Source organism: Poecilia formosa, unplaced genomic scaffold (genome assembly GCF_000485575.1).
Source record: "Poecilia formosa unplaced genomic scaffold, Poecilia_formosa-5.1.2 Scaffold0, whole genome shotgun sequence".
Classification (NCBI taxonomy): domain Eukaryota; kingdom Metazoa; phylum Chordata; class Actinopteri; order Cyprinodontiformes; family Poeciliidae; genus Poecilia; species Poecilia formosa.
Genome location: NW_006799939.1, coordinates 5988111 through 6001379, shown reverse-complemented (window position 1 = coordinate 6001379; position 13269 = coordinate 5988111). Strand labels below are relative to the sequence as shown.

The 13269-nt window shown below is 39.2% G+C and overlaps 1 protein-coding gene across 6 annotated transcripts in view; it reads left to right on the top strand.

Annotated features, from left to right (window-relative positions):
• Positions 1 to 11306, top strand: part of sybu (syntabulin (syntaxin-interacting)) — a 14068-nt gene extending 2762 nt beyond the window's left edge. Inside the window, exons 2-8 of one of the 6 annotated variants that reach the window (XM_007563914.2) lie at positions 1762 to 1799; positions 3046 to 3232; positions 4144 to 4344; positions 6742 to 6841; positions 7044 to 7106; positions 8253 to 8408; positions 9626 to 11306. In XM_007563914.2, the coding sequence (XP_007563976.2) occupies positions 1776 to 1799; positions 3046 to 3232; positions 4144 to 4344; positions 6742 to 6841; positions 7044 to 7106; positions 8253 to 8408; positions 9626 to 10745 (1851 nt within the window). In that variant the 5' untranslated portion in view covers positions 1762 to 1775 and the 3' untranslated portion in view covers positions 10746 to 11306. Of the gene's footprint in view, positions 1 to 1691; positions 1800 to 3045; positions 3233 to 4143; positions 4345 to 4760; positions 5249 to 6741; positions 6842 to 6953; positions 7107 to 8252; positions 8409 to 9625 lie in introns of those variants that run through there. The other 5 variants (XM_007563839.2, XM_016679156.1, XM_007563756.2 and 2 more) reach the window with 5 other exon arrangements.
• Positions 11307 to 13269: the final 1963 nt, after the last annotated feature.

The following is a 13269-nucleotide window of genomic DNA, read 5'->3' as shown; positions in this document are numbered from 1 at the left end:
CATATATATATATATATATATATATATATGGTTTTACACCCATGCTAGTACTAACATCACATAATTGTTAAAAATCTGTTATGCTTCCCTAAAACTATTTATTTTTATCTATTCCTAAGGCCTCAGCCTCTGAGGATGAGAACACTGTGCAGATATGTAGATTCAGCTGCTCCACTCTTGCTTGCTTGATTCGTTCATTCATCTCTGTTGCTAAGTGTGTTGCTAGGGCAAGGCGGTTGTTGTTCAGCATCGGTACTTATAATCTCATTCTGCCGTGTTGCCTCGCTGCAGGATGCTACTCCAGAATAGGAGGTGCGGGGCCTCACAAGTGATTTAAGCCACCTAAATCGGTTTCTAAAAATGAGCTGAGCTCGGACTCCCCAGACACCCTGACTCGTTTTAGCAATCATCTTTGGTCCTCCGTGGTTTGGGGGGGGAAAAAAGGATAATTTTGAATCATTCTGGGTTACCTAGAATGGAATACAGGGATGATAATTTTAGAACACTGTCGTGTCATCAATGCTGGATTTAAAAAAATAACATTTAAATCAGTGATGTGCTTAGAAAATGTACAATCCTCCTCTTTGGAGGTAAATGACATCATTCCTTACAGAGAAAAGTAGAAAAATATTTATGCACTTATGCAACTCATCCCACTTACGCAACCAACGAGAGAGAGAAGCGACTGTAAAAAGTTTATCCAAGCATGAATAAAGGTCTGCATTATTTATCTCCGTGGCTTCAATAAAAAAATGCTTCAATATTGTGTATAACGCGCAAGAACAAAAGCCGAGGTTTACTGTTATACAAGTTCTTTCCTGCTCTGCAAACTCTATCAAAGTCTAAGTCTGTCACAGTGTGTGTGTGTTCAGTGTGTGTGTGTGTGTGTGTGTGTGTGACTCTGAATCCTGTTTACCTTTTAAAGAGGTTTCTAAATTTAGTCAGAGAGTCAAAATCAAATAGTAGATTCCTTACCAAGGTGGGTTTTTTCTTTTACATTATAACCATTAACTTTAGTGTATTTTGTAGGGATTTAATGTGACAGATGAGCACAAAGTGATTAATAATTGCGAAGTGGAAGTGAAATGATAATTTGGTTTTTACAACAAAAGATCTGTAGATACAGATGTCATTATTCTGTTTATAGCAGCTTTGCATTTTCATACGTTTTTTTTGGCCCAATATATTTATCACAATAGCTCAGTGAGACAAATCTAAGCAGAAAATGCCCTTTGCATTTTGAAAATGTGTTCTTTTCCTTTCACCTAACAATTATGCACAGCTTTGTGTTAACCTGTCGCATAAATCCTTCAGAAAACACGTCGACGTTTGTGATCATGATTATTTTCTGTAAATTCATTTTCCCTTTCCTCAGAGTAAAACTCAGTCGAATAGTTTTAGAATTATTCAATAATCTGGACAAAATAAAACATGGCATCTGCACATTTTTTGTTTTTCACCTCATTCAATTGGGGTCAGACAAAAAAACAAAGATATTAGATTGGATTTTTATACGTCTGTCCAGGTCAAGAATTCATGCGTCATCTGTACCAGGCAGGCTCTGTGTTTGTGTGTGTTTCTAAATGTGTGAGTACGTGTGTGTGTATGTGTGTGTTGAGGGTGGGATTTAATGGCGTAACAGAGTTCAGACAGAGGACTCTTGTTTTTGAGCAGTTTCAGTGCCACGTCAAAATGCTGCCACAGACATGTTTCGTACCAAAAATAAATCTCTGGATTTCTGCTTTTCCTTCCTCTCGTTAGGGAATAACGCTGCAATGGGACCATTCCAAGAATATGAGGTGAGTCTTCTCTTCTAGCTTTTGATGAGAGCTTTGACAATAATTGTGTATAAATTGCTGTTTGAGGTAGTATAAATAATAAATATAACTATAGTAGTAACATAAACTATAAAAACCCCTTGAGCCATTTCACATTTTGTCAAATGACAATCATAAATATCTTTACAAAACCTCTTTTTTTTCTGAACATGGGCTTTCCATGTATATTCAGTCCTTCTACTCTGATAGACCTAAATTAAATCTGGCGCAACCATTTTCCTATAGAAGTTACTGTGTGTGGACATGTTAGGGATGAAGTATAAAATAATATTCCAGTGTTTAACTGTTCAATCATCACCTGAAGTTAGAAATAGTTCTTCACAACTACGCTAAAAAAAGAAAACAGTGGAAACTTAAATTTGTCGTGCTAACTGGTCACAAGCAATCAAATGAAGTTTGCCCAAGTTAATTTATTAAAGTTATTAAGTTGCCATGTTAAACAAACGTGAATAACGTTTGTTTAACATGGTTTGTTTAACATGGTTTGTTTAAGATCAACTTAATCTGACAGAAAAACGACCCTAAACATACTTCCAGATCCAGCGCTGTCATGGAATGATTTAAATCAAGTCGAAGTCTGGACCTAAACACAACTGAGAATCTGTGGAAAGAGTTGGAAAATAAAAGAAATGGGAAAAGGCTTTAGGGTTATGAACAGTTTGGAAAAGGGGTGGGCTTTTATTGTATCGTTTAGGATTTATTGCGATAAATTTCTTGTCATGATGAGAATGTTGATTTATCATCTTCACAATACATCTCAATTAATGTTGTTTAAAAAGAAAACCTAAACTGACCATATTTTTGGGGTTTGTTGGTTTCACTATTATCTCCACTGTTTGTTCGATGAGAGCATGAAAAATACCAACACATTTGAAAGTATCATTAAATGTGGTCACTGTGTGCAGTTTAGTGATTCAGATCACACTTCTTTATGTTACTTGTGTCCTGAAGAAGCATATAAGAAATGTTTTTCAAGAACATTATTTATGTTTGTTGGGCTGTATGATCGCAGCCATACAGTTAATTGAAAAAGGAGTAAATAGTTATCACTTTTATCGTTATCACGATAGTACCACAAAATATCGCGATGAAACTTTAAGTTTATCACGATATCACCCACGCCTAGCTATTTCCAAAAGAAAGCTTTATGTATGTTAATCTAAATTCTTTTATTTTGACTTTTTATGCTGACAAATGTTTACAACAGGAAAAGAAATCACCTGAGAAAGGGAGCCCCCGCAGCCGCATCCCACGTTTGGTCCTCCATCCTTTCCGGCTGAAGGACAAAGGCTCGCCTCTTTCTGATTCCCTGCTATCCGAGGAGGAGGGGAAGGAGTGCGACATCAGCTCGGATCACTCCAAGAGGACCATCAGCACCAACAGCTTTTGCTCCGGTAAGACGACCCTCAGGATCAGCCAAAGATTAGCAGTTTTCACAGTAAAATGTCGTTGCATAACACATATTAGGAGGGCTTTACATACTGAATTAAACATAGAAACCTCAGATGCTGTAATCAGTTATGTCAGGTGCCAAATTGCATTACGCTGCTTCTGCTGTTTGATTAAATTTGCATAGTGGATTATGTAACCTAAAACAGACCTGGCCAATGTAATTTTTTTTTCGATGTTGACTCAAATGCAATCCTGTGGAGACAAGGAGCAAACACAATGCACCGGAGAATGTCTGTGTGTGAGCGGAGGTGATGAGCCTCTCTGACTAGCTGCGTTTCCATTAAAAGTGTGTGAATTGAAATTACGAAAAAAAAAAGCCTAATGGAAAAACGCCAATTTAGAAAAGAAACTCTCTAAAATGTTTTTGCGCTATGATGAAGAGCTTTTTCAGTGAAATAGATGCATTTCCATACAACGGAAACGCTTGTTTCGCATCACGTGACTAACAACCGGATGTTACTGCTGCAAAAAAAACGACGAAGAAGACGACAGGAAGTAGTAGGAGGACGATGGTTTGTTTTTGTTAATTTTCCTGGAGACGTTAGCGTCTCAGGAAGTGGCTGAGTTACGAATATTTCACATGTAACTGTTACATCCATCACTGCCACGATTTTCAATGACTTATCGTGTGAGCAAGCTTGTTAACGTGCGACTTTAATTTAGTTACTTACATAAGGGAAACTCCGCAATTGCGACATCGTGTTTTTTTTTTTTCTTTTTCTCTCGACATAAGCATAATATCGACTAACGTCTGCGCACGTCAGTGGTGGAAACGTAGCTACCGACTGCTTGTGTTGACTGCATGGTCCGCCCCGCATGTTCCTGGCATGTTCTGTGTGCCTGTCCACAATAGATGACACCGGCTGCCCCACTAGTCAGTCTGTGTCCCCCTCCAAAACTCCGTCAGGCTCAGAGCGGAGCGCCCACGCGTCGCCGACGATGCCGGAGCGCAAAGCCAAAGCGAAGAGGGTGAGGGTGGTGGCGGAGAGCGGCGGGGAGGCCCGCGGCGCGCCCAGGCACAAGAGGGAGATGAGGTCTGCCCTGAGAGCCCGAGGTAAAGAAGAAGATGTCACAAAATGTAGTTTTTTAAAAATAAATAAATAAATAATTATTTATTAATAATAATAATAATAATAATAATAATAGTAGTAGTAAAAATCATAAAATTTTAAAATGCTTTCCCCCAGATTTATCATAATCCCTTATTTACTTCTTTATGTCATTCATTTACGGTTTAAAATGAACATGTCACATGCACACATTAGCAAAAGCTTTAGAATGAAAACAAGTAGTTACAAGATAGAAATTTTGCAGAAGTCATTCAAAAGTGATATATTATCTAATGATGCAACACTGCTGAGTCAATATACATCATTATGCCTTAATAGAATGTTATGTTTTATTATTTTCTTAAAAGTGTAAAAAAACAAAACATCTCCTCTCTTGGTTTCTTTAGACAGTTTTCTTCTGTTAGATTTATTTTCTCCTTAGGCTTTTGTCTAACAACATCACAGACCAAAGTACAGTAGCAGCGGTAGTCACATGTCACATTTCCAATCACATAACAAACACTGTCAGGGTCAAAGTCTGTTTCCTAAAAAGAGACCAGGGTGTATTTTTAAGACAGAGCAGAAACAGTTCTCCAGTTTCACCCCCAAATTAAATTTCCTGCCCTTTTAATCTCAGCATAAAAGAGAAAAAGGGGGAGAGAAAAAAAAGTGCCTGATTGTGACTCAGAGGCAGGAAGACAGGTGATTGGTTGTGGGAAAAGTTTAGGCGCTCAGCCAATTAGTCTGATTAGCAGGAGGTTACTTCACTGAGGGAACATGCACACAGCCTCAGTTAACTCACCAAGTGGTGAAGGGTCACAGTCATCAAGTTTGAGTTACTTTTTGTTTTCACAGCTGTCACTAGACACGTTACTATGGTGTTGTTTGATGGGAAGAGATGTTTCTCAGGTAGGACTTTGATTGTTCCATTATCTCAGATCATTATTTTAGTGATGATGAATCCTAACATTTAGTCTGATCTTTGGAATTAGGATTTAGTTTGGCAGAACGCTGAAAAAAACAAAGTCTTACCAAGTGTTTTTATATTGCAAAAGTCTTGGTAGTCTTTAAGTAACTTACAAGTTACTTTTCAGCAAGATATAGAAATTTTTTAAGTCAATAATTCCTTAATATTTGTGAAAAGGTACTTATTCCACTATGGGGAAAACATCGTATAATAAGGGAGACAATTGAACAAGTCCTGTTTTTAATCAATATTAAAGAATTATTGATTTAAAATAAACTCCTATATATTGGTGAAAAGTTACTTGTCAGTTAATTTTGTCTTCAAGTGCATGAAGGTATTTGAACTAGAAACTAGATGAAAATTACTTGGTAAGCTTTTGTTTTGTATCATTCAAATTTGATGTGATTTACTAATGTGTTTGCTGGGCTTTTTTTAACCCAAGAAACAGACAAAGCAATGAAGTTGTAATACAAATTATAAAATGCAGATCCATTTTGTTGTCGCGACATCGGATTGCCAAAGGCAACACCTGCTGAAGACGTGCACCAGTGCGTCTAGAAACCCTGAAAGGATGAAAATCTAACAAATTTGAAATGTCACTTCTGAAATTAAGTGAATATTTGAAAGGAACACGACCGCTAACGGGCATCAGTAATGGACACATGTGAAAATGGTGACTGTCATTAATCATTGAAGCCAAAACAAATAAATTGATTAGCAGACTTAGACTTTACCCTGGCATCTAGGCAAACTTGTCAAACTGAACTTGTCAAAATAAAAGGTTTTTAGGTGAGAAGTTTTCAAAAGCCTCCAATCAGCTGAAAGTGACTGTATTGTTTTACAATTGAGCTCCATGTAATGTGACGTTGATCTAATCAGATTGGTTTGTACTGGATCTTGGAATAATTTTAAATTCAACTTGAACTGAACTGGATTCTATAAAACTGGACTCAAATTGGACGTATCCAGTAAAGTGGGACGTTGCATCATTTCTTGTGATTTATTGTGAACTGCCTATGAGATGTACAGATGGATTTGTGAAACGTATTTCAAATAGAAATGTACAAATCCCTGGTTAGCCAACAGCTTACGAACTAAACCTGGTTTTGAATCATAGCCATTAGTTCTTTTCCAAACAGGTGATGTATCAAGTGAGAATTTCAATCTTGATTTAAAAAAAAAGAAAGTAAGTAGCTTAATTGGAAATCTTTTTTTTTTTTCTCACAGAAGTTAAAATATTCCAGTTTGAATTTGAAGTCAAAAATCCAAGTTGGAAATTGTGCCACAGTGTTGGAAATTAGAGCAGCCTTCTAACTTTTGCTCAGAAATCCCTCAATTTTCTATCACAGAAAGTAGCATAAAGAATCTTCACTCATGTTTTCAAAAACTTTTAAAATCTGCTAACAAGCTAACATCTCACCGGCTCCCCCTGCAGGCAGCGAAGCAGATTTCAGTTCCTCCAGCAGCACAGGCAGCCTGAAGACCAAGGACATCCTCTCATCGAGTTCGGTTGGGAAGAAAGTTTCTTCACGCTGGTATGTTGACTGAATCCTCTTGTATCGTTCTGATGGCCCAGAGGAAGTTGCCAGTTTTTAACTCATTCATAAGTTGTTTTTTTTTTAACACCTTCTCCAAACTCCACTGAAGCCGTGACCCTCAAATCAGAACGCTCCCAGTTTTCAAACCAGCTGGGGTTCCGTCTTTGAAGCATGACTCTGAACTTTACGCCCCCTACAGGACTCCCCCCAGAGCTGCATCTTCGACTCTCAGCAGCAGCTGCAACTCCAGTCCCACTTCCAGGTACAAGTCCTTCATTTAACACCAATCATCTTACATGTTTAAGTTGCCAATGCGAAGTAAAAAGTTCTGGTTGCAATTTATGTTAAGACAATGACCTGATGAAATTTCCATCTTACATTTATCAGAAATCTCTCTGTGAGGGCGAGAAAAAGATGGACTTGGGGGATTTGAGGTTTTAACTAAACAGGCAAAATGGCTGAGAGTGAGTGGGTGGTGGGATTAAAACCAGACTGTCATTTCCTGTCTTGCAGCTGTCTGGGATTATATTAGTTATAGTCTGACTGGGATTAGTGAGCACTTTGTAGTGCAAATGTAAAAGCAGGCACTTTGCTGACTCGGGCCAGTCCAGAATGGAGGAAGTGGGAAGATATGGAATTTTATTTTATTTTTTTTTCTTTTACTTCCTGCTTTAGGCTGCTCACTACATGGACAAAAAAGATTACCTAAAAATATCTTTGACGCTTAAATGAAACTATTCGTCTCGAAGCCTTCTCGGGTTTTTGTTCAAATGGATTCTTCCTTATCTGGTACTCGCAGCTCAATCCTGAACTGCTGCCACTTTAAAACCTTCCCTTTGTCAGCTCTTTTTTGATTTTTCTGCCTGTATGGCTTTGTGTCATGTGACATCCTTTTCTCCCCAGTGTTGCCTTCTCCTTGGCTGTTCTATTTCTGGCAGGAGAGCAGAGCAGAGCATTTGCATCAAAGCCTCAAGTATTCCAGGTTGCTAGGATATTGCCAGAGAGCGAGGCTTTCATGCTGCTTTGTCCAAATCCACAAAAAAATGAACAGAAACAAATCCATGAATCTTTCTCCCTTAAATAAATGTACATGTCATAAAGCACTCAGATGACATTAGATTTATTTTTTTTTAATAAAGACAAATTAAGATGTTTGTGCTCATAAGACAAGACTCTCAGTAATCCTGTGTCAAACAGTAATTCCAGGCTTCAGGGAGCATCTGCTCTGACAGCACTCTGTGAGTCAGACTAATTACCTTTACCACAGAATCACTTTGCATCTTAAGCATCAGTTTCTTTTTTTTTTTTTGGTGCTGCTTTAAAATGTCTTGATGAAGACGGATGGGTGTTTGTTCCAGAAGAGGTAAATGTTCCGTTTCACCACTGTCGTCATCTCTGTGCTTGACAGAAGAGTGAGCTTGGGCCGCTACCGCTCCTGCGGAGACAACCACGGTGTCAGGCCCCCGAACCCGGAGCAGTACCTGACCCCACTGCAGCAGAAGGAAGTGGCCATCAGACACCTGAAGACCAAGCTGATGGAGTCTGAGAACAAAGTCCATGACAGGTTGTACGGCTCCCACTGCTGAAACTTACAAATTGGCCAAAGTTGGTTTTACAAACCAATTCACGCTACATGTGGTTTGGCTAATGTGGGTTAAGTTTTTCCATTTGTTTTATTTGGGTAAATGGCAACTTAACTAGCATTATGGCTAATGCTGTCAAAGTGTGTTGGCTAAAATACACCAAGTTTTTCTCCATCTTGATGCTCAAGGATACAAACTACTCATTTATTGCATGCATAAAGCCATAGAAAACTTGTTGAGGGTAAATCTGATTTTTATCTTGTATAATTGCACCCTCTTTTTAATAATGCCTTCCTGCAGAATTGCCAACATGGCCCATTTAAAAAAAGACAACAGAGTCCCACCACGCATGCGCATAGAAAAAGTGGATCAATTTACAATATTTAAAATTAAAAAGTGATTTGTTGTAGCAATTGTGCCTCAACAGTTGCTGTTTTTTCATTACGAATATGTACAAAACTTTGATATTCCACCAATGTTGGGAGTGGGAGTGCAGGGGGGAAGACGCATTGGCACATTTATGTTTTTTCCCATTAAATAGGAACATAATGAAAATCACACTTGAATAAGTTTGTTCATGTGAGAAGTCATTGAAAATCAGACCGTGCTGTCAAACTCAAACTACTTCAAACTACTATTGTCTTTGTGGTAGCAACACTTGGTTATTGATCACATGACTATCATCGTGCAAAACAAGTGTTTTGTTGCAGTTTTGCGAACACACAGATTTCAATCAAATGAGTTTTTTTTTTGTTTTTTTTTAATTGGCATGTTTCCATTAAGCAAATTTATTTTTGTAGTTTCAATTTGCACAACTATATGGGTAATGAAAACAAAGCTAGTGTCTTCTAAAGTCAACAAATCGACTTTACATGTTCCAACCTGCTTTTCTGTTGTTGGCATCTGGCAAAACATTTCAATTAATAATTTATTCTTGTACTTTTCTACTTGTAATGTTGGTGAAAAGGAAATGTCTCTTGCCATTTGTTTAAAAATTGGTTAGATGACTGCTTTAGAAGAAACTGTGGTGACATAATACCTCTAGGAGCTCAATCCAAGCATCTACTTGGTAGAAATAAATTAGGAATGAGCTATTGCATAAGGAAAACATTCTGGATGTCTTGTGGAAGTTCTGCCCTGTATACGATGCGGTGTACCAAGTGGATCATTTCTGACAGTGTGCTTTCTAATTCACCAGAGAGAACGAGATCCAAGAACTCAAGTCCCAGCTCTGCAGGATGAGGGAAGACTGGATTGAAGAAGAATGCCATAGAGTGGAGGCTCAGCTGTCCCTCAAAGAGGCCCGCAAAGAAATCAGGCAGCTGCGTCAGGTGGTGGAAACCATGAAGAACAGCCTGATGGAGAAAGACAAGGGAATACAGAAGTACTTCATAGATATCAACATCCAAAACAGGAAGCTGGAGTCCCTGCTGCACAGCATGGAGCTTGCCCAGAGTGGCTCTGCCCTCCAAGATGAAGGTGCCTTGGACTTCATCTGCGACGGTCCTGAAGGGGGTGATAAGAAGCTGATGGGTGTGGAGGACAGAGGGCTGGAGATGGGGAATCCGGGAGCAGAGGCAATGGCAGACAGTGGGCTGCTGGTGAACGATGAGATGGCCAACAGAGAGGACATCTTTGAGCAAGTCTTCATGTCTACTGCAGCTGATTTCAGCCAGGACTCCAGTTGCAGGCAAGGGCCCCTGGTGGAGACCGAAGCCGGGCAGCCTGTGCTGTCAGAAGACAGACAGTTGGCCCGCGAGTCTTCTCCAGCAACTCTGCTAAATGCACTTTCGTCCACAGTCACCATCTCTTCAAACGCACCTTGCCACCAAAACACAGACGACAAAGAAGTTCAGACCGACTTTCCGTCCATATCTGCAGACCTGCAGACTCTACTACTTCAGCTGCTGAAGCTCCACGGGTCATCACTAGGGGACGCAGCTCCTCCCAGCGGACTCCTGGAAGTCCCAAAGCTACCCACATCCACAGTGGATGAATCCAGCAAATCTACTGATTCCGGTTGTTCAGACAATACGAAGAGCAGCCAGTTCATGGACGAGCTGGACTTCACCACCCAGGAAGAGAAAACTTTTGAATCGACAAGACAGGAACTGGTGGACAAGCGTTACTGGAGCAACAGCTTCCTGGTTGATCTGGTAGCAGTGGCAGCCCCTGTGCTGCCCACTGTGGCCTGGCTGTACTCGAGGCACGGTGTGGACGGAAACGCTCCGGTCTACAACATTGGGGCCCTGATAAGGGGCTGTTGCATCATGGGATTGCACTCACTTCGTCGCGTCGCCCGTAGACAGGACGCATAATCGCTTTAAACCTGCATGCTCACACCTAACTTTGAACTAGAAGCACTTTGCAAAGAGTATCATGGAAAAGCTTTTTTTGTTAAACACTTGATGAGATTATTGCAGCTGCTTTGTTTTCAGCACCAGTATTTTTGCATTGTACAGTTACCATAAATGGAAGCTTGGTGGTGACCAAACAGTATTTATTCTTTATTTATATATTTATTTATATTTAATAAGCAGATCATCGGAGTAGATGGTTATGTTTTGTGATATCTTTTAGTTTGTTTTTTTTCTTTTTTAATTTAAGACCTCTGGGAAATGGAAGTCCATGCTAATTTGAAATGTTTTGTGTTGCTGTTCATGAAGAAACCTTAAACCTTCAGCCAAAGCTTTAATGTGAGTTCACTGTTCTTTGTGAAGTCCCCTCACTTGACCCTTTCCTTTGGAGTGGAGCTTTACTCTGTACAGCTTGTGTATTGTTCATACAAGACTTGTTCTGTGCCTGAGCAATGTGCAATATTGTCAGTCTACATCAAATGTCATTGTAACTTTATTAATAAAGCATGATAATTCTGAGCATGTTCAGACTCTGAATGTTTTAATCTCGCGGTGACCAGAATTCCTGTCTGGAGCTGTAAGCTCTCAAGTCTGGTTTATGTAAGAGGCTTGTCGGGAAAAAATCTATAAGTTCTGAAGTTTCTTCAGTTCGTTTCGTGAATAAATAAGAACTCTGAATGGTAGGGCAATGTCTCCAGCCTCCCAAAAGCTTCCAAGCCATCGTGGATAAAAGCCTCTGCCTCAGACATCCCCTGGGTGATGGAGCTGACAGCACTGAGAGCTTTAGATCCACTACTTAAAATTCTTAGACCATAAAATGCTGCTGCTGCTGCTGCACAGATCAGACTAACCACATCTGTAAAAGCCACCAATGCTCCATTTTGCATCCTTATTCAGTGGTAGTTTCTAAACGGAGCTAAAAATAAAACTCAGTCTTACTTTTGACTCCACTTCCACTCTGCCATGTGGTAATGTAGTTGTATAACTGATTCTCATTTAAATCGGCACTAAATGAGTCATCAAAATTCTCAACTAGTCACACCGATACCCAGATGTAATTACTGTGCAACTTGAGATCGCACTTGTTCTGCAGCATCCTTTACATTCCAGTCGGCAGCTGAAGCTTATTCACTCTCTGCTACTAATGACAAGCGGATTTCTTTTTTTTTATTCAAGTGGGTCAGTTTCCCAACGGCAGGCAGAGTCCCCCAGGTGAACGGTTGTGATATTATTGTAATGCGGGTCAAATGAAATCTCTAAATGTAGGCTACGTCTTACAGGATGTTCTGGTGATGTTACATTCTACAGTTTAGGAGTTTGACAAAGGGCTGCTTTCATGTGATCATGCTCATGTTTTCCAAACGGGCTGCACAGTGGGGCAGCTGGTAGAAATCCACACTTGCTGTCTTTCTGCATAAAGTTTGCAGTTTGAGAAAGTCTTTATTTGGAGACAAAAAGTAGTCGATGCCGATTGTCAAATATAGACTCTGAAACTGTAGATAGTTTCCTAGGTGTGCAGTTGGATTTAACAATAAATTGACTCCTGGAGCAATGTTTTTTTAACCACATATGCATCAAATATTTTATTATTTGGACACTGAACTGAGGACGTGTTTGGTGTAAACCAAAAACAGCATTTAAGAAAAAGAACGTCATATAATCTGTAAATAAATTTGGTGAAAGTGTCTCAGTCTTTGCTGCAACAGGACCTGACCAGCTCCATAAAAGTTCAGATTTAGATTTTGTCGAGATGATTTAAGGCTGTTTATGCGAGAAAGACCTTACTAATAAAAACTGTAAAATGTCATAAATATATAATTTTATTTTGATTCTGCTTTGGCGTGGATGATGGCAGTCAGCTATCACTGCGTCTCTTCTCATCTTTAATCTTTTGTACTGTAAAACAGCTCCACCTATCGGATCACATATAGCATGACACCCTGTCAGATGATGGCTGCTCCTAAAACATTATCATAACCCCTTATTCAGCACTGTGCAACTTTCTGCCATTAGCTTAACTATAAATTATACAAAGAAAACATTGGTGAGGGTCAGTGACAGGAAAAACATTTCTCATGAAAACTTAACTTTTAAGTAACAGACAGTGGAAAGTGCTGCTTAATGCCAGTTGGTGTATTAAAATGAATTTTAGAAAGAAGAAAATCCAAATTGACTCTCAAGGCAATGAGAATCTAATGACGCAGCTCCTTTAGGATTATTTAAAGTTGTGCATAGAAAAAGAGGTTCATAAATAACTTTAAGAAAGTGAGTAAAGAAACCAATCCTTGTAACTTTTACTTCCATGCTCACATTAGGGACTCTGTACATCTGATCCATCTTAAAACATGAAGGAAAATTATTACATTTGTTTTAAATCTAAAGAAAATTTTAGTTTTTGACCAAACTCTAGGCATGAGGGCCAAAACTGGCCTGTCAGAAGTTGAAGTTGTATCTTAGATTGTGTGCTTAAGTATAATAAGTCAAA